This window comes from Enoplosus armatus, chromosome 7 (genome assembly GCF_043641665.1).
Source record: "Enoplosus armatus isolate fEnoArm2 chromosome 7, fEnoArm2.hap1, whole genome shotgun sequence".
Classification (NCBI taxonomy): Eukaryota; Metazoa; Chordata; class Actinopteri; order Centrarchiformes; family Enoplosidae; genus Enoplosus; species Enoplosus armatus.
In genome coordinates this window covers 6,121,814-6,138,154 of record NC_092186.1, presented here as the reverse complement: position 1 = coordinate 6,138,154, position 16,341 = coordinate 6,121,814, and the positions used below count along the sequence as shown (strand labels likewise).

Genomic DNA, 16,341 nt, shown 5'->3' with positions numbered 1-16,341 from the left:
TGTCACTAAAAAGGAATGAATTCAGTCTTTCACAGGAAGAAACACAGCACTCTCACCTGTATTTACCTGTGCTTCTATGAGAGGTATTTGTATGAAAAACAGGAGACCTTTAAAGGTACCATGTGGAGTTTTTGACCACTAGTAGCGATATGGAGCAACGTTTTGATGACGGGGTTCCAGTTTTGTTTATATTTTGTGCATGCACACAATAACGCACATGCACCTGGACACACGTTCCTGCTGCCAGTTTCATGTTGTACCACTAATGCACAAAAAACGCAGCAAGAGAAGGCAGCGGAGAAGCTAGTTTGTACAACATGTTCATCCGATCATGTCAGAAGGCAAAAGTGTTTATAGTTGTTCCAGCAGCCACGCTCAAAGGCGGGGGGGGGGGGGGGGGGGGGGGGGGGGGGGGGGGCTGGCTGTGAGAGCACGAGGAGACATAACGGCACACATTTTCAGACAGTCTCTCCTGGAAGGCATTCATGCTGTTGCACTCACATGAAAAAGGGGCAAAAATAGTTGTGTAAAGAATGAAAAAGGGAAAGATCTGGCCAACCGCCTGAAGGCTGCCAGTTAGCAAACATGGATGTAAATCATATACAGATATAATACTTTCAAGAAAATCTGTCATCAAACTGCAATTAAAGCATTAAGCTCTAAACTAACATCATCTAATCTATCGGAGGGACCCTTCTGTCATGTTGACAGAGGAATGTTTCTTCATAAACCATGACAACAAGGTGACGACATGATCATAATCCATGGTTATATTTCTGTAATTGCATCAGTCAATCATAGGCAGGACGGCCTGGTATTCTTTATTAAAGGCTTCACATATCTAAGCACCGAACTTACTCTGAACTCACCTGTTTGACGTTGTAACCCGTCTTGGCGCTGGTCTCGATGAACATGACGCTCAGCTCTTTAGCCCTCTGCTCACCTTCCTCAATTGTGATTTGCCTGTGAAAAGAGGATAATTATCATCAAAACACTGCAGATTAATTGAATTAGAGATAATAATTAATTGTTTACAAAATGTGGACACACAACAGAGGCTGATTTTCTCATATTAACATCCAACAAAAACGCACGGTGAAGCCCACTATTTGCAGCTGAAGCTCCTGTTATTCTAGGCTAGCGACAATACACCAGACTTAATTAGCTAATGACGGAGAATGATTCATTACATTGTCCTACAAGAAATTAATAACAGCCAATTTGCATTACATTTTAACGACTCTGGCAGTGACTGTTTGGCTCTCGCTGTGAAGCAGAGACTGTGTCAGGTGTCCATTAACACAGAGAGATCGGTGCAGTCCTGCTGACTCCACAGCCCGCGCAGCCAGCAGGTTCGTTAAGACGGCTGGCTTAAATCAACCTGCCACTGGTCTACTGGGAAAAACCATGACATCACCAGTCTGTCCTCTTTGTTCCTCTCAACACAAAGGGAATCTTGGCTGTGTGCTAATTCAAAAATACCACTCTTTACTTTCAACTAACCCCTGAAACGCCTGTCTAAACATCATCACATCTACAAGTTATCCTGTTGTGCAGAGCATCAAACAAGGAAACATTATATTTAACTGATCCTCATCTCCTTAAATAACTCCTCCTTTGCATCGCCGCACAGAAGAAAGAGAAATATAGTCCTTGTGAGGTAGGAAAAGTAGTTTCTGCAGCGGGAACAGAAAACACTGCACTGGAGATGTATTTACATAATAACACCACCTGACAGAGTTGCACCAGTGCTGCTGTGGCTATTTCTGGATGCATGTGTCTGAGTTCCAACTTAAACAACACAGAGGCTTATTCATCATCAGACAGGCAGTTGGCAAGAAAATTGCATAATGGATGCGCAATATGTGGCACCCTAGCAGCATTCAGGCACGCTAGTGGGCATTTGGAGTTTCAGATAGTTTCTCTTAAGCCACTGGTGATGACATCACCACAGTGTATACAAATAAGGGAGCATCTCCATGACCATCAATGGTCATTATGAACTCAAGCATAACACAACAAAACGATCAATTTGATCTTTCCTTTTACTTTTTTTTTTTTAGTGTAACCACTCATTCTACCAGATGTCATTAAAGATCAACCTGACTAGACCAGGTGATCCTCCAAAATAAAGTGATGCATACTTGTGGTGGCTTATTCAAATGTTGTCCAAAAAAATATATTACTAATGGATCAAATTACTACATGTGGTGAGAGGTGTCACCAATAATGATAAACTCAGAGAGTTCTCTACAGACCCTTTTAGCGCCTTTAAGCTCATTGTTTTGGATTTATGGCCCCCAACTTAACTACTTTGGTTCAGCAGCAGCAGGCAGCGTTTTCAGCGAAACAGCTCTGATAAACCCACAGTATACTACCTGCTCAGCACCAAGCAGCAGAAAGACAAGTTAGCGACTATCTGGTGAATATAGTGGAGAAGAGCTAAGGAGCCAGATATTTCCCTCTGTTGGTGGAGACCAAAACCAGAGCTAAAAGGAGAGTGAGATCTGACTTACATTTGCCAGATGGACAAAAACACAATTTCAAATGAATGCTAATGTTGCTCTGGTTCAACTGGATGTTTATAATATGTCAATGTTGTGTTTACAGCTGGTTGTGCTGCCCCCAAGTGGCCAAAGAAATCCCTTTAAAAAGGTTTCGCATAAGCTTCAACAGAATAGTATTCATTATATGGATACTGTATTAGTTGTGTTATCTGTTTGTCTACCTTATGTATTAAAAGCATGATACATTTGTGGCTTATAGAAATCATTTTCATATCACCTCACCTGTGAAGGCTGCAGATCATTAAGGCTGATTATATTAAGTGAAAGTACATCAACTTTAAAACTGACTTCACACCAAAGTTCTGTAGTAGCAGTTTAGAAGAAAAGGAGAGAATACTTGAACAAAATACTCAATTAATGCTGACATAACCACCATAAAAAGTCCCTGAGCTGACACCTGTCGGTGTGTAGCACATCAGGCTCCACTTGGCTGATGCTGTCTGGTGTACAATGCACATTAGGTTTCGCTTATGCAGGGCTCCAGGGACTCTGCAGCACCTAAACTGTGCATACTTTAACTCCCCGTAGCACTGAGCATTAGGAAAAGCTCCACCACGCATGAATGGATAAACCAACAAACACAAAGAAGAGGCGCTCCTCTGGGGCAAACGATAATCAAAATGCACCATATCACGGCAATGAAATACACATGAATCTGTGCTTCTTCTCAAGTAATGTCAAATGTAGGGTTAGATGTGTCAGTGCTGATATAGTGTAAGATAATGTATCAAAATTTTGAGATGGTTTTTAAACTCACAGTCACCTCGAAACAGATTTAAGATGTCACAGAGAAAAATATTCCACATCATGCCAGACTTCTATTTCTGTTTGATGACTTTCAACTGATTTTTCAATGTCAGCCACATCATTTACAGTGATGTTGCACATTTCTACATCGTCACATAGTGAATCCAAATAAAATCATCATTATCAGTTTCATCATTTGACCGTTGCTGTTGAAACCCCCTCTCATGTGTCACTGGAACCGCTCAACACACGCAACAGTACCCATAGTGACGGCAACATTTATCATCTCTTGTAAGTGAAACATTCACTGGCATGCCCGACTACATTTGCATGAGGAATGTCACTGTGATTAACCTCAATTTCCTCTGCAAAAAAAAAAAAAAAGGTAGAAAAAGTAAACTCATTTATAAGATTCAGAATTATTGGCTGAGACAATGCAAACTGAAGCACAGAAAAACTGCAGGGAACTGTAAAAGGAAAAAAGGAAAAAATTGCATTTACTTCTTTAAAACAGAACATTTACTGGAGCTATAACTTCCAGACCCCATTATGAACCATCTAGACTACAGTTGAGATAAATTACCCAGAGAGTAAAGGGGGAAAGGTTCAAAATAATTCCACTTCGCACAACATATAATTCTGTTGGTTATTTTAACAGCTCAGTTTGCGAGATGTATTTCGACATTAGATAAAACCTGAATTTTAGGCTACAAACCAGCTAGCTTACACTGCATTGGCTAGTCTTAATTTGATATCATTTTAAATGTGCTCCTTGCTACATTGTGGAAGCAGATGGTACACTTTTGCCGAGTCTTATTACACCTACGCAATCTCACTCTCAAAAACCAAAGCTTTTGCCTTTGGTCTGTTGTTATGGCTTTTATTGACAGATGCAGTGAGATATAGCCTGGAAACTGCAATCACCAGCAGTTTTCCTGCTTTCCCTTCAGTCAGTTACACATTGAATCTAAAACAAGTATGCCAGTGGGAACCTCTTTCTGCAGCTCAAAGTATATCCTCGACATGCTAATGCAGTAAATGTTAGTTACTGAACGGGCAAATAATGCAGACAATAACAATTAAACATGAAGAAACATTATTAGTGAAAATGCTCTCCTAAACACTCTTACAAACCCGACTATTCAGTAGGGCTGCATATTTGACGAGTGGAAAAAAAGCAAAGAGAACAGGAAATAGTCTGACCCTAAGCTAAAGGACACCCGAAGTCACTCGACACCTCGTGACCACAAGATCATTGTCTGGCATGTTGCCGCACTGTTTTCTTAAAAGTACACTGAGATCAGTCAACCAGACCAGACAGTGGATGGTCAGCTGTTTCAGCAGAGTGTTGACAGCTGTCCAAACTGAGATAAAGAAAGTTCCAGAGGACTCTCATTACTTAAGACGACAGAACAGCCATAAAACAGAGGGAAGATAGATTAAAGGACCGCATTAAGTGTTTATCAGCCGCCTTACTTTATCTCAGAAATATGCTACAAATGACAACTAATGAGTACTCTTGATGTATATTGAGAACTAAAGCATGTGTACTAAGATATGCATGCATTTTTCTGAATTACAAAACTCATTGCATATGACGTAAATTACTTGAATACATATTATAGGAGAACTGTCAATTTCTGTGGATCAAGTTAATTTTAAGGGTCCCACATTATGCTAATTTCAGATCTATGTTTTTATTCTGGGATTCCACGAGAGCAGCTCTGCATGATTCAGTTGAAAAAACTTGAAGAGTAGTCCTGAGCAGAGCGGTCCAATAACTTAGAGAGACTGAGCGGGTGGATGAGCGTCCCTGTACCTGGGCTTGCTGTGATTGGAGCAGATGACCTGCTGGGGGCGTGGCTGAGGGCAGTGTGAAAGTTAGTACAGTTGTGACATCACAACCTTACGGAAGTCCTGACAGCTCGTTTAAAGGCATAGTTTCTGAACATGGGCGGTGTGCATTCTGTTTCTGAGTGTTTTGATACTTTCACAGTATTTATATAGCACCTAGACCTATAATCAAACAAGACACGGAAATCTCACTTTCTACAATACCTTTAAAAAAAGTGACATAAAAGCTACATAAATGTGTTTCCCAAGAACGAAAAATGAGTAATTATCAAAATAAGACCATGGGTCTACAGGCATGCTAGCAGCTCTATGAGACTGTACTTTGGCACAGTGGTGCTTTGAGATAAATGCTAACATGCTGATGTTCAGCAGGTATAATGTTCACTATATTAGTTTAGCGTGTTAGCATGCGAACATTTGCTAATTAATGTTCTGTAGTGTAAATCTCACCAGGGGGACAGAAACAGACATTTCTGCACATACGCATGAGTAAAGTAAATTAATTGTGTTTGTGTTTTGCTTTTTTATGTGACTATGTGTAAATTACTCTAAACTGCCATTTTGGACAGGGCTGTCTGATAAAACAGATACTGCGACCTCCAGGTACCATAGAGATCTAACAGAATCAATAAAAAATACACAAACACAACATTACTGAAAATTCAGTATATTCACATACTGTATGTTGGGAAATAACGGGTAAAGGTAAAATGGTTCAGCTTAATTTTTTGCACTTCTTTTAGGACTTTCACATGAAAAAAGGAGGCAACATAAAGGGGTGTTTTCCATAGCACTTTCACTTTTCACTGATTACTTTGCATCTGTAATCTGTATCTCAAGCAAACAAGTTTGTACACACTGTACAGTTTGCACCATTAATACATTTTGGCAAAAGGACAAAAGCCTTTTTATGGTTCAATTCTCCCTTTATTTCTCCGCTATTCCTCCTCTACTGTATATTTCTGCTTCACGTCATTTCATTTTTACCCTGTTCCTCTAAGCATTCTCTTTTTAAATCAATTTCCTTCTCAGCTTCATTAGACATCCTGTTTCATCAGCATTTTCTCACCTTTTCCTCACTGCAACCATAGTTAGTTATATATGAAGAAAGAATTCCCTGGTGCACAAACGTTGATGATTGCAAGTGTCACGAGGGGCTAAATCACTGAATCATTTCTCCATGCAAGCTATAATCTTCTCATTTCATAGCAATAAGAGCAGCTGAGTTGCCTAATGTTCCACCATAATGACTATGACAACACTAAACATAACCAGTTATTCTAATCAGTGTATTCATTTTGACATTTGATATATAATGTAGTAAACATTGATTTCTCATACCTGTCTTCATAAAACATTGAGGTGGCATTAATATCAATTCTTATGGTGAAGTATTAAGGAGCTATGTTGGTCTCAAGATAATCAGTTCTGTCTCATTAATATACAGATTTATTCAGAAAGACGCTCCGACATCTAATCAACTCTTCTGCTCTGCAGGGGAGCCCGTGGAGTCAGCCTGATGTTTTTATCATGTTTTGTTCTCGAGGTATTGTGCTCAGCTGAATGTTCCTACAGACTCGTCGTTGCCATGGCGTCGAGACATAAAAGGAAACGCTGACTAAAAAGACAAAATGTGATACAAGTACTGTGCGTCAGGAGGTTGAGCGGTAAACTACATACCTCTTATCTGCCAGGTCTGTTTTATTGCCCACAAGCATAATGATGACATCACTTCCTCTCTCTGTTCTCACATCCTCAATCCATTTCGACGTCTGCTGGAAGGAGTTAACGTCTGTTGAGAAAGAGAAGAAACAGAGTCAAACCAAAGATGTTGTTTGTACAACTGCAGCGACGTTCAACGCGCAGACACCTCTTCTGCTGTGACCGCTCCAAACAAAACCATTAACATCTCGTCTGTTTTTTATCACAGCTGTGTGAAAATATCAATGTGTGAAATCTGCTGATATAAAAAGAATCGAACATTTTGCATGACATGGTACTGATAATCATTAAGGCAAGATACAGAAAAAAATCCCATGTGGTAGATCATATTAAAAATATCTTGCGTATCACGAGCTTAAGATATTAGCTTACATTATCCTGTATGATACACACATGCTCAGTTCTGAAGCATGTCCATTAAGTCAGGAATAAAATTCACTTCCTGAGGGCAGCCATGTAACTATAACTATAACTATAAGTGTCTTGGTCTTTGCTCGTTTAAATGATTAAATAGAGGCCACAGACAGATTTGAGAGAGAATAACGTTCCTCACAACACCAACTGGAAATATATAACATGGTTTTACAGGGTTTTACCTTCTAAATATTACTGTTTCACTGTGCTACCACTGTTCAGCAGAGTATGATAGCCAGGTGATATATTCATATTGAAGTGACGAACAGCTACGTTTACATGTTGTTTAACGTGCTGCAGCTGAGCAGTCCATTAGCTATCTAGCCTGCAAACTGATGTTAGCGGCGCACTTTTCCCCAGTGAATGTTTGTTTGGTTGCTTGTTCAACAAGCTAAGCTGGAGGACGAGAGGTGTGTTCATAGACTTCAGCAGGAAAGTTAATGTGGTTGTTGTTCAGAGTCTGTGGCTCCTGTGTTGTGTTGTGTCTGTCTGCTCTGCCAAAGATAACGCAGACGCTACTGCTTTATGCAAGGTTTGATTGGCTGCATGGAAACAAGTTATCTATCTACGTAGACGGAGAATAAACTGTATTTTGACAAATGAATGCAAAGATAGAGGGCGCCACCATGAAACCAAAAAATGTTAGGTCTAATTTCCCCCTTTCAGGTTTGCGATTTCTTCTCCAAAAGAACACAGGACATGTGGTTTACAGAGCACATACTACGTCTGTAGCAGACAAACAAAAGTAAATTAAAGACTCTTTAGGGTGAGAGAGATGACAATAAACTGGTAAAAAAGATAAGTTTCATGAGGGGACACTGACTTGTAATGTCGTAGACCACCACAGCCACAGTGGAGTCCCGTATATAACTGGGAATGAGGCTCCTGAAGCGCTCCTGTCCCGCTGTGTCCCAGAGCTGCAACCTCACCTGGGGTTCAGAGAGAGAAAGCTGAGGAGGCTGAGATTATTCAGATAGTCAGAGAGCCTGGAAACAGGAGGCTCCCTCCACACACACACACACACACACACATACACACACACAAGCTTACACAACACTGCCATAAACATGTACAAGAAGATGTACGTCTAAGCGCACACAGCACAAGATTCACACTCAGGCATTATTTATATGAGGGGACATGATGAGACTTCCAAGGTCGTACTGCTGTATGAAAGATTCCCCGAGATAAACAGACATGCCGACAGGTTTGATGGTATTCATCTACATATCACAAGCTAGAAAGATGACATGCTGTTCATCAGAGCTGCAGTGCGGCTTCAATGCATGCATTATAGTAGAGATGAACAGGTCTACAGTGTGTGTCTCTGAAAGAATGAAGGAGGTTCTGCACTGCTGACACATTACAAACATTCAACATCTTTGTCACGACATCATGTAGCTGTAAGTGAGGCTCTTACCGTTCGATCTTCCAAGTACATGGTTTTCGACAGGAAGTCGATTCCAATTGTGGCCTAGTTTAGGGAAAGAAGACATCCATAGATCAGCATCACTGTAAATACTGAGGAACTGAATAATGCTAGTTAAAGATGCAAAAGATAAAGAGGAGGACAGATTACTGTAAGATCCATGGTTCATTACAGCCCTGATCACATCACTTCACGCCCTATACGGGTGTAATGAATACAAGAGCATTGCAACACCTTTATGAAGCTTTTAACACTCAATTTTAGGAGATTGTTGATTCAACTCTGTGTTTATATTTGAGTTTCTCATGTCTTTTGATTGATCATGGGTATTTTATGGGTATTTTATGTGGTATTTTTCCAATATGTTGTGTACTTTGTATGTTTTTATACTCAAATGTGCAACTTAAAACCATGGCTCTTCTCGTCCCACATTATCCATTTATAAAAGCAATCTAATCATTCCCTTATTGTGTCACGAGGCAGATGGCACTGTGTTCCCTCTTCAAGGGATGTTTACTTTGCGCAGCCAAGCCCACGGCTTTCTGCTTTGCTGCCTGCCGTGATATCATCAGGTGCTCTGGCTCGGACAAATCAGCGTCGAACTGCAGATCTGGGTTTGTTTGTGCTACTGAATGGTTTCATGCCAGAACCGTTACGTTTTGGACATGTGACAACAAACTTTCAAATCTCAAAATTACAAAGATGGCTTCTTTTCCAAACAATACAGCGCTTGTAAAACATGAATCTCGTTAATATGAAATTCAGCATCAGCAGTAACTATTCTGTGCGTGTTGTGTCATCATGGACCAAGTGTTATAAATCTTCTATTAGGCAGTATGCACCTTCAATATTTTTAAGAATAGATGCATTGTGTGAGAGACAGAGGAGTTTGGAATGAGGGACTTCTAATGACAGCTGGTTAAGGCAGATGTGGTTCGTGACCCTTTCATTTGGCGCATCCAGATGTTTGGTGTCTCGGCGTACGCGTGATGGGGACGAGGATGTAAAGGGCTCAACGGTAGCTGGTGCAGGGCTGTCCCAGGATTACGCAGCAGTCCCCAGCTACATGTTTAAAGCCTGTGTGACCCCAGCTTGCAAACTCCAGCACTGGCCAGCTGGAGCACGTACTGTAGAGGGCTGAGGGGTCTGATAGGCTGACAAGGAATTACCTGCAGAGGATGCAGTTTCTTACTTGTATTTAACAGTCAGGTTTAATGTGATACATTTTATTGGTACTAAAATACATTTGCACCCATCTGGGATTAACCAGGTGGTCTGTTGTCTATGTTAGGCAGTCCAGCAGGGTGCCCACTGCCCACTTTAACAGAACTGGGCATCAGCAGCTTGATCACGCACTCGTTTCCTTGGCGATGCCAGCTACCACAGTGGACTAACTCAGAGGGTCTGGCATGAAGACAGGACGTCATTTATACTCTTCCTTAGCACTCAGTCAGATCAAACACAGCTAGGCTGAAAATAAACAGCATCAAATAATTATAATTATAAAGTAAAATAAAATAATTTTATTATTATTTTTTTAATATCAGCCCCAAAACAGACAGGTGGATTACATGACCTCCAAAATAAATCCCCATTTATTCTGGCAGAATATGCTTTAAAAGTAACTTTCTGTCTTTCTGTCACTGGGATGAATAACAGACTGTGTGCTGGAGATTAAAAGCACACATTTTGTTGCATCGGCCAAACACAACAGCCCATAAAAATAACTTTGAAATTAAAGACATTTTGAACATTTGGGTCACCTGAGAACACTTTGAAAATTGCTGATTTGGAGTGATATTATTGACACAATAAGCTTGAATGAAGTTAAAAGTGTAGAGATGTTGCAGTGGAGGTTTTCTTGGGGGATGGCAGAGGTGCTGTGGGTTCTTTCTGGCCCCAGGTTTAAATATAGAATCCCACACAGACAGCTATACATGAACAGATTAGATCACCAGAAATTATTAATATTCCTTCTGAATTTTTAACTAGCGCACATCGCTAGAAGACAGACCATGGCTCTCTGGCCCATTCTGCCAGGGACTAGGGCAAAAAGAATGCTTTTAACAGATCTGAGGGATCTCTCTGGCATATTTTAAATGCGTTTTTGACATTTTAACTTGAATATGGCCTTCAGATATTGGTCTTCACATGTTAAATCATCATTTAAGTTGACTTTGACGTTTTGATGTGTTGAGTACAAACAAGTCATAGGAAAGTCACACCTTCTGCTATCACCCCACTATCTTGTTTATCTAATAGGCCAACAGGCTCTGCTCTGCATGCTCTATACCTTGTGATACATTAGACACAGTACTTGTCTTTGTCTAACGCATATCCATATGGATGATACTTTTGCTTACTCCCCCCATGCAGCCTTCACATCATGTCATGAGGTTGTCTTACAGTGTCAATGGTAAATAGTTACCGTCAACAATCACTCTTAGATTATATTTCAATACATTTTCCACTTACAGGTACATGAACATTTTAACACCTCAATTTCCATAACAGGCAAAAGACTCTAAATAATGCAAGCAACACCACCATGATCCAACTATTGACCACGAATTTTCAAGCAAAAACCCCAAATTTTTCGCTTTTTAAAAGGTAAGGATTTATTGCTTTTTGTTGTCATATATCATTGTAAAATGAAAAATTTGGGGTTTTGGACTGTTGGTCAGGCAAAACAAGACATTTGAAAATGTCACCTGGAGCTCTGGCAAAATATAATGGTCATCTTTCACTAGCTTACATTCAGACAGTAAATGTACTGAACACACTTCATTCTGGTGAATTCTAAGTGATAGGATGGTTAAGGTGGAAAGTGTTTCAGCAGTGGGCACAGCACTGCAGTGATGGATTAGGCCTTAAATATAGTGAGGAGAAGGGATGTGGCTTTTTGGTGACAGCAGGAGTTGGAATGATCAAAAACTTCACAGCATGTAACTTAGTTAACAAATGCAGGAATATTTTTGTGTTATTACCAATATGCTATTTCTGCTTTTATGTAAGTAGAAGGATGTGAATACTTTTTCCACCACTGCTGCTCCCACCAGGACTTTCAAGGTCCTCCATCTGGCAGAGACGCCGTTAAACCAACAGACCTTGAGTCACAGTACGCGTACAGGAATTTGCTCACAGCGCCGGATTTGACAGCATTTTGTGAACACACAAAATCAGATTATTTTGAAGTTTACTGGCAACACAAGAGGGAACAGATCTATCTATGACCACGCCGTCTTCATCGGACAGCAGGCTCTGATAATAATATATGTAGAACATAATAATTACAGCATGCTACATTTGTAACCACAGTAATGAGCAGTGCCAGTGCACGTTCATAATTAGTCTATTTAACTCATTTTACTCGTGTCATGAAGCATTATGGGTAGATTTGTACTCCACTACAACATTCATTTAAGGTTAAACCAATCTTTCAATAGCAGATTGGGTTGTTGCAGCAGCAAAGAGAAAAAACTCTGGCTGGCTAAAACTGAGTTAGAAGACAGGGCGGCAACTAACAACTGTTTTCATAATTTCATTACTGATTACGTATCAATTATTTTTTTCCAATTAATCGTTAAGTCTTAAAAATATTAGTATATTAATATAATTTTCTCAAACAATAGATTCATTGTTTGGTCTTTATAATGTGAGAATGTAGGGAACAATATCATCACAATCTTCATCTTCATCTTCATCTTCAAAATGCTCGTTTTAACTGATGAACAGAAACTCATTCTACTATCACACAGGACAGGAAAGGAGCAAATCCTCACAACTGAGAAGCTGGAATGAATGAATGTTTGGCATTTCACTTGAAAACATTACATAAACAGTTTTCAACTAATCAATTAATTGTTTTAGTTCTTTACTGTTTACTCAGATAGGCCAATACATATTAAATAAATTATGTGGAAAATAGTTAGCAAACTAAACCGTTTTCAAATTTAGTGAAATGACAAATTCAAATGGAATTTCATACCTTTATTGTCTGACTTCAAATTGGCACAACGCATGATTCACCAGTTGCTGCACTAAATAGCTGGGTGTTTGGGCAGAGCACACAGATGCAGTCACAGCCTGGTGGCCAGACCTGACTGACAGCTCCACCACAGCTGACAAAGGCACTCTGCCTCTGGAGGGCTCTGAGTCCTTTAGCATGTGCTGCCAGGCAGTGAGGACGCCTGCCTCCGTCTCTCTCGGCTGGGTGGCTGCTTGATGGGAGGCTGCTGCTTTAGAGGCAGCAAATCTGGCCTTAGTCATCCTCCTGCTGACTAAAGCCAGTACCACGCTCGGTTTCATCTTTCTGATGGCCCTCAGTCCCTAAATATATACTTCCTTCAAAAGGACTGAACTGGATCTGCTCACATCTAAAAGCTCAACATACGTGAAAACACAAACATGTGGTGTTTCAGTATGTAGGCCTGGGAACCGTGACTTCATAAATCTTCTCATCAGGACAGATGTCTCCTGCAAGCTCACATTCAAAGCATCTTTCCACCCTCACTGGGCAAATCTAGCCTCCCCTTCGAGCAGCAGCATAAACACTCAAACTGAGCTAATGCATGCAGCATTTTAATTAATACTCAAAGGTCTCTGGAGATGAACTGGAAAAAAAAACTGCAAAATCATTTGCAGCCCTACCTGTCACTGAGCCAGGGAGGAAAAAGAAGTGGCATTAATACACACACAGAAGAGAACACATACATTTTAGGAGACACTGAGCTTTGGCTTTGATCTATGGCTACAAAGCAGAGGTTATGGCACCCATAACACAATCATTAATCCACTATCTGGAAAAATAAGAAGGTGGCTGTAAGAAGGGAATGACGAGGCTGTTTTGTGGACGTAGGGTTAAGTGGAGGATTGAAGTGGCTTTGTTTTACACACAAATAAAACAACCAGCTGATTTTCATAGTCCTCCCTGGCTGCTGTTTTGGTGCACAGGCCATTACAGTAGCGTGGGGCAGAGACTGACATTGAACAGCATATGGGGACATTATTAAATAAGCAGATGCTATCTATCCGGCATCTGTCTGCCTAGCATGCTGCCTGCCCACTTACAATGGAAGGGACATGACTGAAAAAGCGAGGCCCAGAGGAGCTCTCTGTCCCCTCAGGCCAACGTCACAACGAGGCCGGTACATGCGAACATTTGTCTAGAAAAGCGCGTTCCCCCATGCTCCTCAGAATGACTGCGCTTAGTGCCGACTTTGACGGCTGTTGGATTTCAAAGTCGTAATTTATCCAGCTGCATTCACGTTGGGAGTTACAGCAGTGGCCTTGGAGCGAGACAGACTGCAGGCAACAACAGACGCCCACGTTCACTCCAGGTAATAGTACTTAGGAGCGTGTTTCTCTCTGAAAATGAGGCAGGAAATGATTGTGTCGCACTTGCCATCCGTGCATTATAGGCCTTATTTATAAAGACATTCATAACATATTGCATAATACTGGATTGAATTAGAGAAGGGGGTTTCAAAGTATGCCAGTGCCCACGAATGTAAGAAGAAAACGTGATGATTCTCAGCCAAGTTCTGGAGTTATTTCTAAGTGGATTTATTGATGTTTATCCATATTGGACATCAGAGATAAGGATAACCTCAGGAAGTGTACGTCACTCTGAATATTAAAATATGTGTAATTTCTCTGTGTTTAGATTTGCCTGAGTTTTGACTATGAGGAGTACAATTTTTAATGCAAACTGGGGGCAATAAAGTACCTTAATTGCCTCGCCTCAGGTCCCCCCCAACTGTCCCCTACCCACCTGGGTGGGCAGGCCTCACAGTTTGAAATCCTCTGAAATGGAGTAAGGAATTAAAAATAAAGTTCTATTTCCTAACTTCGCTGTGTTAAAGGACCATTTGGGACCTGAAATACTAATAATGGGTCAGAAAATATAGAAGCATCTCTCCATTCCACTATCAGCTAATCATCCAGCAACTCTCTTTTTAACAAGAATCAATGAACGAATCCGTTCCTTTTCCCACCGTTGAAGCGCTTTTAAGGTAAGATGTTGGGTAAACAGCTGTTATAATAACTCTGCTTCCCAGTCCACAGCCAACTTTGCCCATATATAAGCCCATTCCATAGCAATTGGTGACAAACGTGATGTTTAAAGAAACACCTTTGCATCATGAAGATTCAGCAGCTTAACAACACAAAGACACGAGCCCTAACAGTGGCTCTGTAGTCTTTCATGACTTGTTATGAATGTAGAAATATAAGAGGATACAGCAGCGGCTATGAAAGCACAGCATCACAGGCCTAACACAGACAGTTTAATCCACACACAATGAGCCATCCAAATCTCATTACAGCACAGCACAGTACCCTACGAACACTGAAGAATAGAGACGCAGGATGCAGTAAGGCCAAAGTAGACAGTAGACAGGTATTAGAAGCAACACTGATAATATCACCCTCACCCTCAGACTGTTCAACCCTCAGTCTGTGTGGCAGATGTTGTGCAGCTCTCTCACAGCAGAAGTTTGACATTTTGGGAAATATGCTTATTCACTCTTCTGCTGAGAGTTAGATGAGAAGATTGATATCACTCTCATATCTACCGCCAGCAGCTGGTTAGCTTAGCACAAAGACTGAAAACAAGGGAGAACAGCGAGCTTGGCTCTGTCCTCCTACCAGCACCTGTAATTAACTGTAATCTGTAAAAAAACGAAGGTAAAAACAGCAATACGCCTTTTTACGGTTATAAGCCAGACTACTTTGGAAAAGAGAGTTACTGGTCACAGCCAATAAACAGTCCACTAACCCCCATAACACCGACGTATTTACTCTTTTTTGGTGGTTTACTGGTTTTTGTGGGGATAGGCAGATTTTGTTAGCTTTGGACAGAGCCAAGCTAGCTGTTTCCCCGTTTCCAGTGTTAAGCTAAGCTGAGCTAACCAGCTGTTGGCGGCACCCTTACACTGAGTAGACAAATATGAGAGCGGTATCAATCTTCTTATTTAACTCACACAGAAAGTCGACCTATTCCTTAAATAAACTTCCATTCCTGGTGATAGACAGACAGTTTTAATTATAGATGTTTATACTGAAGAGGACAAGAAAGTCAAGCTAGATGGAAGAGGTGAGGAAAAAGGAGGCACGGCTTAGATGGAGAACTGAAGCAATCTTTAGAGACTGCTGTGGATGATTTAAAGGCAGGGCCAGATTAACACTTTGAGTTTGTGGGATTGAAGTATGTGTCTCCAGCTTTAGAAGGTCCAGGAGGCTGCAGAACATTATTAACTCTACTGGCCTGACAGCGAGCACGCTGGCCAATTTTATACCTGATGGAAATGTCTTTTCCAACTCAGAGATGTTTTTAAATGAAAGCTTCACCTCTTCAAATTAAAATAGAGACGCTGTACAGTCGGTAGATAAGGTGAGGTTCAGGTTTTGGTCAAATAGAGACATCATTCATAGCCAAGGAAGGCCTCTGAGTCTCTAAAGACTCACCTGCACTGTGTCTTCTACACATACTGTACTCCTTCCGTGGTGAAGACGAATATTTTGCACATGATCCACAAAAATGTGAGGCCGCAACAATATGAAAACTTACGCGCGTGAAACAAGAGTGCCTCATCTTGAGTTAAACAG

The 16,341-nt window shown here is 40.8% G+C and overlaps 1 protein-coding gene across 2 annotated transcripts in view; it reads right to left on the bottom strand.

Moving 5' to 3' along the window:
* rab6ba (RAB6B, member RAS oncogene family a) overlaps positions 1–16,341 on the bottom strand; it is a 44,331-nt gene that overhangs the window by 6,900 nt on the left and 21,090 nt on the right. Inside the window, exons 3-6 of one of the 2 annotated variants that reach the window (XM_070908656.1) lie at positions 8,725–8,778; positions 8,128–8,233; positions 6,849–6,960; positions 870–963 (exon numbers count right to left, since the gene is read on the bottom strand). In XM_070908656.1, the coding sequence (XP_070764757.1) occupies positions 870–963; positions 6,849–6,960; positions 8,128–8,233; positions 8,725–8,778 (366 nt within the window). The remainder of the gene's footprint in view (positions 1–869; positions 964–6,848; positions 6,961–8,127; positions 8,234–8,724; positions 8,779–16,341) is intronic. The other variant, XM_070908657.1, reaches the window with a different exon arrangement.